This window comes from Cyclopterus lumpus, chromosome 1 (genome assembly GCF_009769545.1).
Source record: "Cyclopterus lumpus isolate fCycLum1 chromosome 1, fCycLum1.pri, whole genome shotgun sequence".
NCBI lineage: Eukaryota > Metazoa > Chordata > Actinopteri > Perciformes > Cyclopteridae > Cyclopterus > Cyclopterus lumpus.
In genome coordinates this window covers 7,392,092-7,405,358 of record NC_046966.1, presented here as the reverse complement: position 1 = coordinate 7,405,358, position 13,267 = coordinate 7,392,092, and the positions used below count along the sequence as shown (strand labels likewise).

The window sequence follows — 13,267 nt, the reverse complement described above, 5'->3', positions numbered from 1 at the left end:
ACATGACATTTAAAACAGTTGTTGGTCAGCTCACAAGGGCACACACCAAGCTTGACTTTGATATTCAAATCCACAACCTGCTGATAAGACTTTACTTTTGACATAACGTTGTGGTGATGAGGTTGTCAATCTAACTTTGCGAATACACAGTGGAGATTGTATCAAAAACTGCTGAGGTTTGACTTTCTCCTTCTCCCCCTTCCCCCCCCCCCCCCCCCCCCCCCCCCTTCTTGTGTCCCACAGATCGCGAGGACCAATCCATTCTTTGCACGTGAGTATAAAGGCTCAGTCCATCGCTGCATGAATTGTATTTAATATTGTCAATTTTCCGACATGTTACTTATTGTTAATAAATAACCTGGATGTGTCTTATATCGCTGAGATAAACAGAGCCCTCTGTCCCACAATGAATAGCATAAGGTTCATCGTTGATTCATTACTCTCATGCATGTCTCTTTTCTCCTCTATACCCTTGGAAATAACATTACTTGGTGCAGTATATTTCCCTTCAGCATTTTATTTTGTCTAAATTAATTAAAAGTGACGACAATGCGTTCACTGGTAATTAAACAAGTTCAGGAGCAGTGCAAGTGAACCAACTGCTCCGGGGCCTTAACAGTCATTTTAAATCATGCATCTCAGTGACACTGACCACACTGGCACTACTTGAGAGATACGTGTGAAATGGGGATCTGAGAAATGCCTGACATGTCTGCGACACAGCCCTCTGGCGTCTTTGCAGTGACAAGTGTCTCCAGATGACAGGAATGTCACATTCTGGAGGGGATATCAAGACATAAACCATGCAAGGCCCTTTCACACTTGGAGGGGGAATAGTGAGGCGTTCATGTTACATATCCCTTCGATACACACACACACACACACAGGGGTCAAAAATATGTTGTATTGCTCACCGAACAAAATAATTCACTGTGATACAGCAAACAAAGCTGAAAACATTTTGCAGGGCGGTTACTTCAAAATAAAATCTGGTTGGACCAATTAGAGCTAACACGTGAATCACATTACTTCAAATGGAGCCGAGGTAACTGTAAACCGTGACCTTTGAGTTGACATTGATGTGAGACACATCTGTGAATTCCAAACATGAACAGATCTTTCCATATTTTGTTCTTGCCAATTTTGAATGGTGGTTCAAATTTAAAATGCAATGGAACAGCTCGAACATACTCTGTATTGTATTGAATTGTCTTGCTGTGTTGAACAAAAGACAGATATTTTTAATGCTTTCTCACACTTACACAGAATATAGATTATACAGATAATCACACAAACTGATTACACTACATAATGATCAAGTCAGCAGCACTGCCTGATTATATGGCATGTCTTCTGAAATAAGGGGGGTGAGGAACACTGAGCAGTCCAAGGCGTACAACAGAGACATTGACATAATCCTTCCTTGACTATCCTCCTTTCATCGTAGCAGACAAGACAGACGTTTACACACCGCTCTCCCAGTCTTTACTCTCAGCCACATCACACTCACTCTATCTGGAAGCAAAACAGTATTTTGTGCATACTTTGTGTATGCAGATTTGCACTTTGTGTAAAACCTCAAGTTTGCTCTGGATCTAAACTGCTCCCCCACACTTTCTGCATGGCTCGGAGATTTCCTCCCTGTTTTTTTGTTTTTTTATGCCACGGCCTCTGTTTCACAGAGCAGTGAAAAGCAGGCTGCACACGCCAGCAACCACATGACTGACATACTGGGGAAAAAGAATATCGCAGAGAAAGAAACACATGATCAGATACGCACCAGAATTTGGTTTCAGTTGAAAGATTACATTTGTGCATTTCTCTGTCGTGGGAAAGAGGTGAGGGCTTGTGTTCTGTCTATGAGCGCCTGCAAATCTGTAAAGCTAAAGGAAGACGTCACAGTTTAGCTTTATTGATCCAGTCTTTTAAGATCACAGAGTGGCTAAGAAGTAGATGGGTTCATTTTTTTAACAGTTATTTGTTTCACACAAGTTATTCTGAGGATTTTTGTGTTTGTGTGCGTCGCCTTCTTTTGTTCTACAGAGGCGAGTCAGGAGCTGGCAAAACGGAAAACACAAAAAAGGTCATTCAGTACCTGGCACATGTTGCCTCCTCCCACAAAGGAAGAAAAGACCACAACATTCCTGTGAGTGTTCTCCTCTATAATCTAATTTAGTCTGGAAAAACCTGCTTGAAGCTTAACAAGTCCATTAAAAGATGTTCAAATACTAAGGGAAGTGTTGGATTTGTGTGGAAAAATGAATCACCACCTCTTTGTCCTATCATTTCTTTGTATTGCCCTGCAGCCCCAGGACCGGGTTATTATATTGACCTATGACACTGTAATTGGAACAACTAATGAGCAGTTTGGCCAGGGTGGGCTTGTTGTGCTAAAAGAATAGATAGCAGTACCTGGCAACATGGCTTTGTGCACTGTGTGTACACAATCTAACAATTGCATTTGTTTATCTGTAACAAACAGCCAGAATCACCCAAACCAGTGAAACAACAGGCAAGTTTGTATACTTTCTTATACACCATGTGCATGCCACACACACATTGTCTTCTTAAACATACCTGCTTTGTCTAAAATGGGATCATCTTAGAATATCTGTTTGACATGAGCCTACTAAGGGCTCATTCGATGGTGTAAATAAGACGTTGTCTCTCTCTGTCAGGCTCAACATGCAGTTGTAAGTACATTTTAAAACATGCATGCTTATTCAGACTCCCTCCTATTGTGTATGTAACTGACTTTATTTGTCCACACTGTACAGTTGCTTGTCATTATTGTGATTCACACTCGTTGAGATATAGTCAAATGCATGTTGTTTTTATTTGTTGTAATAGCCATATGTTGAGCCTTGGCTGGCATCTTGTGCTGCATGAAACTTGTCAAATTCCAAAAAACAACCTAGAACGCTAATTGAAGGCATGAAGTGTATTTGTGTTTTAGACTGTTGTCGGTTAAGCTCAGTCCTGGATCTAGATCCCTGCAGATAGTTCTTGGAGCCACCTGACTGAATGACAGCATATGGGAGATCCACATTACAAACCATAACTACCTGTTAACCCAGAACACTGGTAGTAATCTGGGTCTTGAGGGCCAGGATTACAGACCACTGAGGTCTTAAAATAACACCTGTTGCTAATTCCAGGCATAGACCGCTTATACTTGTACTTAGAGTTTGACACTAAGGTATCATTGAAAATGTTCAGCTTTAACTGCAGGTTAATTTGTAATCATGACGTGAATGCAATTTATCATTTTCTATAATAACAATTTAATTTCCCCATTCCTACAGAGTGGATCCCTGTTTTATGTGAGTAGTATGTAGTTTCTCACCTATTTCACCTCATAAATAAAAGGGGTGCTTTACCCACCTCTTCATCACCATAAAGACTGACTATTTAATGTTGTCTGATGTTGGGCAATAGATGTGTTTCATCCACTTTAATCTACTTGCTGTGGTTCTACTTTCTACTTTCTTCTTCCTGACTGCCAGACAATGGTGCTTTTGCACTGGATATCTCCATCTTGCATACCAGCAGGTCAAATGGTGAAACCAACAAAGTCACCTGTGACCATGCATATTAGCTGTGTAATAATTTGGTCTATACTCATCTAGTCAGTGTATTTTTCTTGGACTGATCCACTTCATGCATGTATGTATGGGCCCCAGTAAGAATGGCTGGACTTACAGAGATAAGTGGTGATACTGGACTGCCGACTCCCAGTATGGCTGCAGTCCTGACAGCATCAAATACACACATATCACACATATCAGTTCCCTTTCTAACCTTATCCTGGGTCTTTCTCAGAGACTGCAAGAATCTGGCGTGGACTCCTCTGCTCAGACTCTTAGCGATGCAGCCATTCAGGCTTTTGATTTGATGTCTAGGGAGCTTGGAAGGTTGATGTCATCGGTGATACTGGCACACCACCATGTCTGGCTAGCACAGTCCCGTCGGTCAAAGGGACGTTGTTGCACCTTCTTTTCCCTTCCGGTGGCTCCTGGCCAGATGTTTGGTCTGGCTGCTCAGCAGGCACTGGAGCGGAGTACGTACGCATATCAAGCCAGGCAGAGGTTTGCTGACCTGCAGCGGGGCCCAGTTCAGGTTCCAAGGCAGAGAGGTCATTTGTCTCTTGCCACCTGGTCCCAGCCACTCTTATTATTCACCTGCTCACTCAGAGGGACAACTTACAGCCTGTCGCTATTGTGGGCATGATCAGCGCCACCATGCTCCTATCCCGATGATGTTTGGGTTTTATACTGGGGCGGGCGCCCTACATCCTTGCATGGTCACAGGCAACTCTGTTGGAATAATGACTCGACCTGCCCATATGTGAGATGGAGACATCCAGTTACATTGGTAACTCTCATTCTTTTTTAACTTTTGCATTGCATGATGTGTACTTCCTATCCTCACTGAATTAATAGGATCTGCTTCTTTCAGACATTTACCATTTACATTACTTACAGTGTGCAGACACCTCCTTTTATAAAAATACATATGCTCAAACCTCTAATCATATATAAACTAATGGGCTGCCATGAAGCTGATATTTATTTATCAGCGTTACCACGTTATTTATTTGGCTGCAAATTGAAGCAGGTTATTGACATTGCAGCCACTGTTTATTATGTTCCAATCTCACTTTAAGAAAAATAACCTGTTGGCATGTTTCACTCAGGTTTTTAGTTTGATTCCTGTTGGTTGACTAGGGATTAACAATTTGAGATAAATATAAAATGACAATATTTTTTTCACCAATATTTTCTTTTTTAAATTATTCTAGAGGTTTCTATATTTGTAGTTGACACAAAAGCAAGATAGGATTGTACCAAGTATTATAAAAAACCTGTCTTAAACAGAATCAGTTCAATAATGTTGCTGATAGCTAGCGTATAGCTTCACAATAACCCACTGGTTCATCTAAATCACTTGACCTGGGTCTAGTGGCTGATGCAGAACCTTTTCCGGCCTTTCTTACATGAAGTTCGATTCAGCCAGAAAGCTCTGTTGGCCCAGATGAGTTCTCCACATCGGCTCCTTTCTGCCCAGATTCAGATACTTGATACGTGACGGCTCTCCTTTTTGGTAGAGACTTCTAATATTTGCCCGGCCTTGTGACCTCCGAAGCAGATGTGTAGCAGTGATTACACATCCACAACTGGCCTCTGTCCGCCTCATAAGATTCAGTGCAACAGTTTTGACTGATCCTCTTTGACTCCACTCAATCTGCCCTAAAGTACTGCTGCGTGGCCTGCCAACCAGCCTGCACTTTGATGAGAGAGACACTCCGATGACTTGCAAATGTTTTCTATAAAGGCAGAGGAATTACTTTACCTCTTCCTTTCTTTTTAGCGTGTGACTGGATGTATTTGTAGTGAGTGATCATGTGTCTCTCAGTAGTTTTGAGGCATCTCCGGTTGCTTAAGTTTGATCACAGCTACACAAAATTGGCCAGTTCCAGTGAAGGAGGTTGCTCCGCTGGCTGTCAGATGCCCGACATGCCCACTTTGCAACAGGAATGTGGGTCAACTTCTAATGCTGCTAAATTGGAGCCTCAACGGTGTTTGTAATCTGCTCTTTGTCTTTATGTGCATACAGCAGACCAGACAGATGGGTAGAGGCTGCCAACGAACAATTTCAGCTACCAAGTTGCACCACAGGCCTGCGCTTATACAGAAGCAAAGGCTTTTGGTTTCAACCCTTTGCCCTCTGTGGGCTTTGCCACCGCTCTGATAGCTGGAAGAGGACCAAGTTTATCCAGTTCATCCTGCTTCATTCCGGCTGCTCAAAAACTCAATTAAAAGCAGCCCATCATGCTCTGCGGCCAAAGATCCCATTACAAGTCTCACATCCTGAGTGCAATGCTGATTCCTCATCCCACAGAGTTCCTTTTTGTGGAAAATGGCCTCCTCAAACTTTTGGTGTGCGCATCTATTTTTGACGTAATGGGAAAATATTTCACTCAGCCACAAGAAGAGAACTAACGTTGCTAAAGTAAATTTTGGATTCTCTGGTAGGCCACAATGTGGCTTGGATGGAAACACCGTGTACCACCTGCCCAAATAAGTTGCTTATTTATTTATCCAGACTATTTTAAAGTATCCAGGCTGATGGGGGGGAAAAAAACTAAAGTATGTGTGATGTGTGTTTTGGACACATTCGTTCTGACGTTAAAGGCAGTTGGCTTTCCTGCAACAAAAACACATATTCTCCACATATTCTCCCTAAAACTCCCATATCTACAGGATTTGATGTGCTTGAGAAAATGCAGTTAAAGCCAGGAATGAATGGTTTCAGCATTAAGATTTCTTAAATATGATCAGATTAATTGTTCAGCCTATAAAATGTCCGAAAATAAGTCATTAATTTGCTAATTTTATCCTAAACCAAAATATATTTCATTTACAATTTGATAAAACAGACAAAATCATTTTCTCATTTGAATCTTCCATCACATAAAGATGTTGCCTCTTTAAACTGGTTTTCAAATAGCGTGATCACATCCCTTCTGCCTGGTCTTCTTGCTTTGGATGAAAATGTGTTTTATAGTAAAAAGCTCTTTGTGATCCCTCAGAATCTTTAAATTCATTTGGGGATTGGCAACATTTTAAACCCTCAGGAAAATGATTTGCCTCCAAACAATGTAATGTAGCTCATGTGAAAACCTGCAGAACAACTCTGGAGAATTTAAGAACCACTATACCGTGTTCATTGTCCGCCACTTTACAACAACAACAGTTGTTACAAAATGATTTCTATACACTTCACATATACACATAATGTATGTGAGGTCCGTCTGTATCACAACTTAAGGTTTCCGCTGTCTTTGTCTGCATGTTTATGTTCGTTTATTTTTCAGTTTTCAGTGAGTTCATTTCTCGTTTGTCTTGGTTGGGTCGTCATGGTGACAAAGGCCTGCTGGTAACGTCCCTCTGTTTTTCAGGGTGAATTGGAACGTCAACTTTTACAAGCCAACCCCATCCTGGAGTCTTTTGGGAATGCGAAGACAGTGAAAAATGACAACTCTTCACGTTTTGTAAGTACAGAAAAGATTATATTCATGTAGAAAGGCTGCATTTTTATTGTGCCTCTCACAAAGTTTACTCTAGCCATTGTGACAATAAGCAGAGATAAAACTGATTTCAAGTAATCATATTATCTTAATTTTCCTGTAAGCAGTTACACAGGCCACGTAGCCAGACACAGGCGCCTGCTCGTCATCAACAATGCCTTTGATCTGCTCTGTCGTTCAAAACTTGGAGGCAACTCCACTCAGCAGACCTCTTAATAGTAACATAAAATATCTTAGCTTAAGCATTACTGTAGTATCTGTCAAATTAAGGGGCATTAATATTTAAGTACTAACTGTCTTACCTCATAAAAAGACCCTGGTCAAACTTTTTCTGCATGAGTCGTGGCCAGCTTAGATTGTTGCCTTGCAGTTTGTACTTGATCAGAAACAGACCAGTCATGTTCTGCAGGCCTCAGGTCCTGTATCCAAAATACTAAAATCTACTGGTGCTTATTTTTAAATATTGTTTTTTACTGTATAAAACATGATGTATTTAATGTTTATGGAGGATTCATACTGGCTCTCAGTATATCAAACTCATCAGATGCTCCTCACCATGAGGCCTCAGCTTGTGATACAACAGAGTCGTAAAGTGGGTGATTCATGTCAGTATATCTTGTCTGGTGCACTTTGTGAGCATTTATCTTGTGTTCATCTCGCAGGGGAAATTCATCCGGATCAACTTTGATGTCACCGGATACATTGTTGGAGCCAATATTGAAACCTGTATCCTGTTTTGAAACGATTGATTATAACTGACTAAGATTCTGTACGTTATCAGTCACTGTAGCTGATATATTTACAAGGAGGCTCGCCAGGAGTCACACAAACATGTTCACCATGGAATGCTATCCAAAATTATTGGCAACATTTTTTAAATCGTATGAATTCTCAAGTAATTAGCATTTTAAGTTTTGACTGAAACCACCCAAAAAGTTTGTTTTCTTTGATCATTATGTGTCAGACTTACTGGAGAAATCCAGAGCTATTCGTCAAGCCAAAGATGAGCGCACCTTCCACATTTTCTACCAGCTGCTGGCTGGAGCTGGAGAGCACCTCAAATGTAAGTGAAGCGAGCTTTTATACGAGCAAGATACCTCTTATTCCCTTTGTCTGTCATTACTCTGGACCGTGCTGATTGTGGCAGGTTAACTATTTAAAAGATAAGTTATGTTTGGCTCAACAGTATCATTTATAAAAGTCCTTACTTAGACTTTATTTAAAAGAAAAAATATATCTTAACCATTCTCCCAAAGATTGAACCACATTTCTCTCCTCAGCGGACCTCCTTTTGGAAGGATTCGACCACTACCGTTTCCTGTCCAATGGTAACATCCCAATCCCGGGTCAGCAGGACAAAGACAACTTCCAGGAGACCATGGAGGCCATGCACATCATGAGCTTCGGCCATGAGGAGATTCTGGGTATGTTTACCATAACATAAACATAACAGGAGGTTTAAGGAGGTTTTAGCTTACTTTAGAAAAAGATTGCTTCTTGAGGTCCCTCTGATGTTATGGTTTTAGAAAGCGAAGTCACAGCGAATCAACAACATTTTCAAGCAACTTACGCTTCTGTAATGTGAAGTATCTCAGAGTGAACACAACATCTGGAGCTGTGGAGCACTGTTGGCCTCCACACAGAAGATTGGAGAAATGTATAAATAAGGCCCCAACCATCCACTTTTGGAAATGTAAACAAAGTTTTTTTGCCAATATATCTGAACACGTGCCTCCTCCTCTGATATTGTTCAGCTACAAACTAGAGTACAACCCACAAGTTAATCGTCAAAGGTGGTTTGATATGATGGGTAAGTGCTGGTAGTCCCAAATCAAAATAGATTGGAAAAATGTATTTGTAAATGTATCAAGTTCATGAATGTGTAGGATGAGTCTTGTAATATTTTACAGGAAGATAAAAGAGAGGGATTTTGATGTAAAGATACTCAAAAGATTTGTTGAGATATTTAGCATGCACCAAAAGAACAGAAAACAATGAAAATGTACTTTTTATATGGGTTAAAATGTGTGTTGTTTTACTTGATAATGTCCAGTGAGATTGAGATGAAATCAATCATGATAAAGGGATATCTTACAATATTGAAATGATTTTCTTTCTCTTTACATCTGTAGCCATGTTGAAGGTGGTGTCCTCAGTGCTCCAATTTGGTAACATTAGCTTTAAGAAAGAGAGGAACTCTGACCAAGCCTCTATGCCTGATAATACTGGTAGGTGAACACACACACACTACTGGTAGGTGCACGCACACCCACACACACACACACACACACACACACACACACACACACACACACACACACGCACGCTGCAAGCAATCCTTTTACATCGGCTTCATAACCTCGTAGCTTGGAGCTCACAGGTCAAGACATTATTCTCCTCCTCTTCCTCTTCCCATATATACTTCAACTGTCCTCCTCTTTTCCTGCCTCCCTCACACTGCGTCCTCGTCCACAGAACAGAGGGACTGGTGATTGATGTCCTTTCTAACCTGCCATTCAGCCGCATTATTATGAGAATTTACTCCTGAAGGAAATGGGGCACAGTATTCCAGTTCCTCCACATGTGGCACTGCATATTTGGCACTTAAATGAGGGAGGCAGGGAGAGAGAAGGAGCCTAATGCCAGTGAGGCAGCTCGGCCAGAGCCCCAAATGCAGCGAGCAGACTCCAGGACTGTAGCAGATGTTTTTTCAGTAGTGAGACTTTGCTGATCTAGACCGGGTCATGTTTTTTTCTGCTTTTCTACAAGCTCCCGCCATGTAAAATATCTCATTTTCCTTGTTGCACTTCATCAGAAAACATCGTTGAAAGATTTGTGATACATCTTAATATTAATCAGTAAAAGTAGTATTAGTTTCTATTTAATATTGATTATTATGATTAGAATCCAAGTGTCAAAATAATATCAGGAACACAGGTATGGGTCAAATATACTATTTGCAATCCACTATTATGGCCTCTTTTTATTCTCATTTAAATAAACCTTACCCCCTATTATGTGCTTTTTCCATCTCTCGTTTCCCAGCCGCTCAGAAACTGTGTCATCTGCTGGGTTTGAATGTTATGGAGTTTACCAGAGCCATCCTGTCCCCAAGGATCAAAGTGGGAAGAGACTACGTCCAGAAAGCGCAGACTAAAGAGCAGGTCAGTTATCTAACACCATGTATATCCTCTTAGGGTCCTCAATTACACTAATGATGATCTATCGTAAAGTAATGCAACTGCAGTCGGTCTATTTTAGTGCAAGATAATTTCATTATGAAGAGTTCCGCAGTTGAAAGGGTTTTCTGTTCCTCACATCCAGGTCTCCGGTAGTAAAAGTCTGTTTCAGTACAAATTAATGCAACTGTTAGAAAATGGTGCAGTAAACCAAGCTGTATTTTGGGAAGAAAGATTCAATCACAACTGGAAGCGTGTCTGCATTATACTGATGTGCTATCAGCTCTGTGTCTCCTTATATTGTCTCGCCATTATTTTCCACTCCTCCTTTCTTTTTCTCTCTCTCCCTACAGGCTGACTTTGCTGTTGAGGCCTTGGCTAAAGCAACGTATGAGCGTCTGTTCCGCTGGCTGGTCCATCGCATCAATAAGGCCCTGGACAGAACCAAACGACAGGGCGCCTCCTTCATTGGCATCCTGGACATCGCAGGTTTTGAGATCTTCCAGGTTTGGATTCAAATCTTTTAAATGTCATCATCTTTAAAGAAGGCAGTTTGTCCAGTTGTGGCTGGAGGAAGTTGACGATAATGTTTGTTTTTGTTTTGTTTTTTTATAAGATATCTACATCTGAAATTTGGAGTTCTTAACATCGAAACGCATTTCCAATGAAAGTATTGTTCTTCCTTGTGTTCCTCCCCTACGACAGTTGAACTCATTTGAGCAGATGTGCATCAACTACACCAACGAGAAGCTGCAGCAGCTCTTCAACCACACCATGTTCATCCTGGAGCAGGAGGAGTACCAGAGGGAGGGCATCGAGTGGAGCTTCATCGACTTCGGCCTCGACCTGCAGCCCTGCATCGACCTCATTGAGAGGCCGGTTAGTGTGAATGATGAGCTTCTATTCATGAGACGAATTCAACTTTTCTTTTAAACTTATTTTCCACTTAATCTTGAATTATTGAGCTCTGCTTATTAACTAAATAATAATGTTCACTCGACAACTTACTGACGTCTTCACTGAGAAAAAGTTGTCGTGCCTTGAAAGATGCTAATCACAGCGCTCCTACCTACTGTTCACAAACACATACTTGTCGTTACATTTCACTGCCTCTGAAGCCTGTAGTGTTGATATTCCTTCAGGCAAACCCTCCAGGAGTGTTGGCTCTGCTGGATGAAGAGTGCTGGTTCCCCAAGGCCACAGACAAGACCTTTGTAGACAAGCTGATCCAGGAGCAGGGCACACACACCAAGTTCCAGAAGCCCCGCCAACTCAAAGACAAGGCCGACTTCTGCATCATCCACTACGCTGGCAAAGTACGCTCGATTTGATCTTTTTAAGAAATCGCACATGTTTCCGCCTCTGTTGATGTGTTGTTTATTTCAAACTGGAAGTGCACTCCTTTGCACATTTCCTTTCATGAGTGAAATTAAATTGAGTCTTTCCTTGGAAATAATAGCAAAATAAAAAGTTGACTGAAGGTTAAAGCTTTTTAATTTGATGTCAGGCGCTATTCCAAGAAGCACTGACCAAGACAGAAATATACTTTAGGAAAAAAGTAAATCATAGTGATGGTCATAGCTGTTACGACTGATACAACTGACACCCTCATACTAATGTTTCATTAATACTGTACACACTTTCAATTGCTTTACAGTCTATGGTATCTCAACAACTCTTTAATTAAGACAGTCCCACCAGTCCAATGGTGTGTTTTACATCCATATTACTCGGAAATGTATGCAATATATATATATATGACTCTCCTGCCAAAGTTAAACAGCAAGTAAAAATGTGCTTCCGGTCAGCATTCAGATAAAAACATTACGCACGATTCTCTTGTGGTGGGATTTCAGGGAAATACCGTGTCCTGGTTTGATTTATAGAGCATGGTATTGGAGTGGATTTGGTGTTATGCAATATAACTCAGTCTTGCAGGGAGTCCTGCTGAGTTGCACATCTTCTTTTCATTATGTGGACAGTCAATCAAAAAGATTGTGAAAATAGAGTTTCGAACTTTAAGAGCGTCTGCTGTGGAGAAAAATCTTCTTTTCTCAATTAAATCAAATATATTTTTGCATTTTCTTCGTAACAATTGGCGCCAATATAAATAAATCCCTGTTCAGCTAATATTTTCTGAATAATTTAGAGCTATTTTACCTCAAATAAATCCTTGAAACTACCGTAGGCACAGCATCATTATTCATCTCTCCATGAACATAGAGACAAAATTCAAATATTGAGATATCCTGATTCACACAGCTCTCGTGTAAATTAATAATTAAGTACATTTGACCAAAATCTCAGATTAATTATATATAATATTTATTTTATCTAATGCCAGTATATCGAGACACCCCTATTGGCCCATATATGACATTTGTGTGTCATTTGGCGATAACTAACAGTAATTACTGAAATGCTAATTGGCATGCTTTAGATTATTCTCAGAATTCTTTTAAAAAGCAAATATTCAAGATTTCATTCCTCAGAAAGGTTGGTTAATGTTAGAATGGCAAACAAACTATGTTGTTATTGGTTTGTTTAGATTTGTATTCTAATTGGAGAGCAGTCAGACAATTGGAAGGATAATTGTGTCATTTATGTTGTCTCACAATATAAGGAGACACAGAGCTGATAGCACATCACATTGTTACAGGTGGACTATAAAGCCGATGAGTGGCTAATGAAGAACATGGACCCTCTGAATGACAACGTGGCCACTCTTCTGCATCAGTCGACCGACAAATTTATAACTGAACTTTGGAAAGACGGTAAGCTGCCACCGTCTGACCTCTGAAACGGTACTAGATACTATTAGGAATCAAATTTGGTTATTCATCCTTTGAGATTCATGATGTATGGACCTGTTTGCTTATTCAGTTAACCAGCACGTCAATATGTCTCTCACTCAAGCGTACTAACAGCTCTCTGCCTTGTTGACCCAGGCCGATACATTTATGATTTTTAAGAATTAATTTAACATCCCCCTCCGTCT

The 13,267-nt window shown here is 40.6% G+C and overlaps 1 protein-coding gene across 3 annotated transcripts in view; it reads left to right on the top strand.

Annotated features, from left to right (window-relative positions):
• Positions 1-13,267, top strand: part of LOC117730244 (myosin-10-like) — a 49,780-nt gene that overhangs the window by 18,283 nt on the left and 18,230 nt on the right. The window contains exons 4-18 of one of the 3 annotated variants that reach the window (XM_034531792.1): positions 244-271; positions 2,044-2,146; positions 2,483-2,512; positions 2,679-2,693; positions 3,306-3,323; positions 6,962-7,054; positions 7,753-7,816; positions 8,055-8,153; positions 8,371-8,514; positions 9,223-9,318; positions 10,136-10,254; positions 10,623-10,775; positions 10,975-11,148; positions 11,412-11,585; positions 12,929-13,043. In XM_034531792.1, the coding sequence (XP_034387683.1) occupies positions 244-271; positions 2,044-2,146; positions 2,483-2,512; positions 2,679-2,693; positions 3,306-3,323; positions 6,962-7,054; positions 7,753-7,816; positions 8,055-8,153; positions 8,371-8,514; positions 9,223-9,318; positions 10,136-10,254; positions 10,623-10,775; positions 10,975-11,148; positions 11,412-11,585; positions 12,929-13,043 (1,425 nt within the window). The other 2 variants (XM_034531800.1, XM_034531808.1) reach the window with 2 other exon arrangements.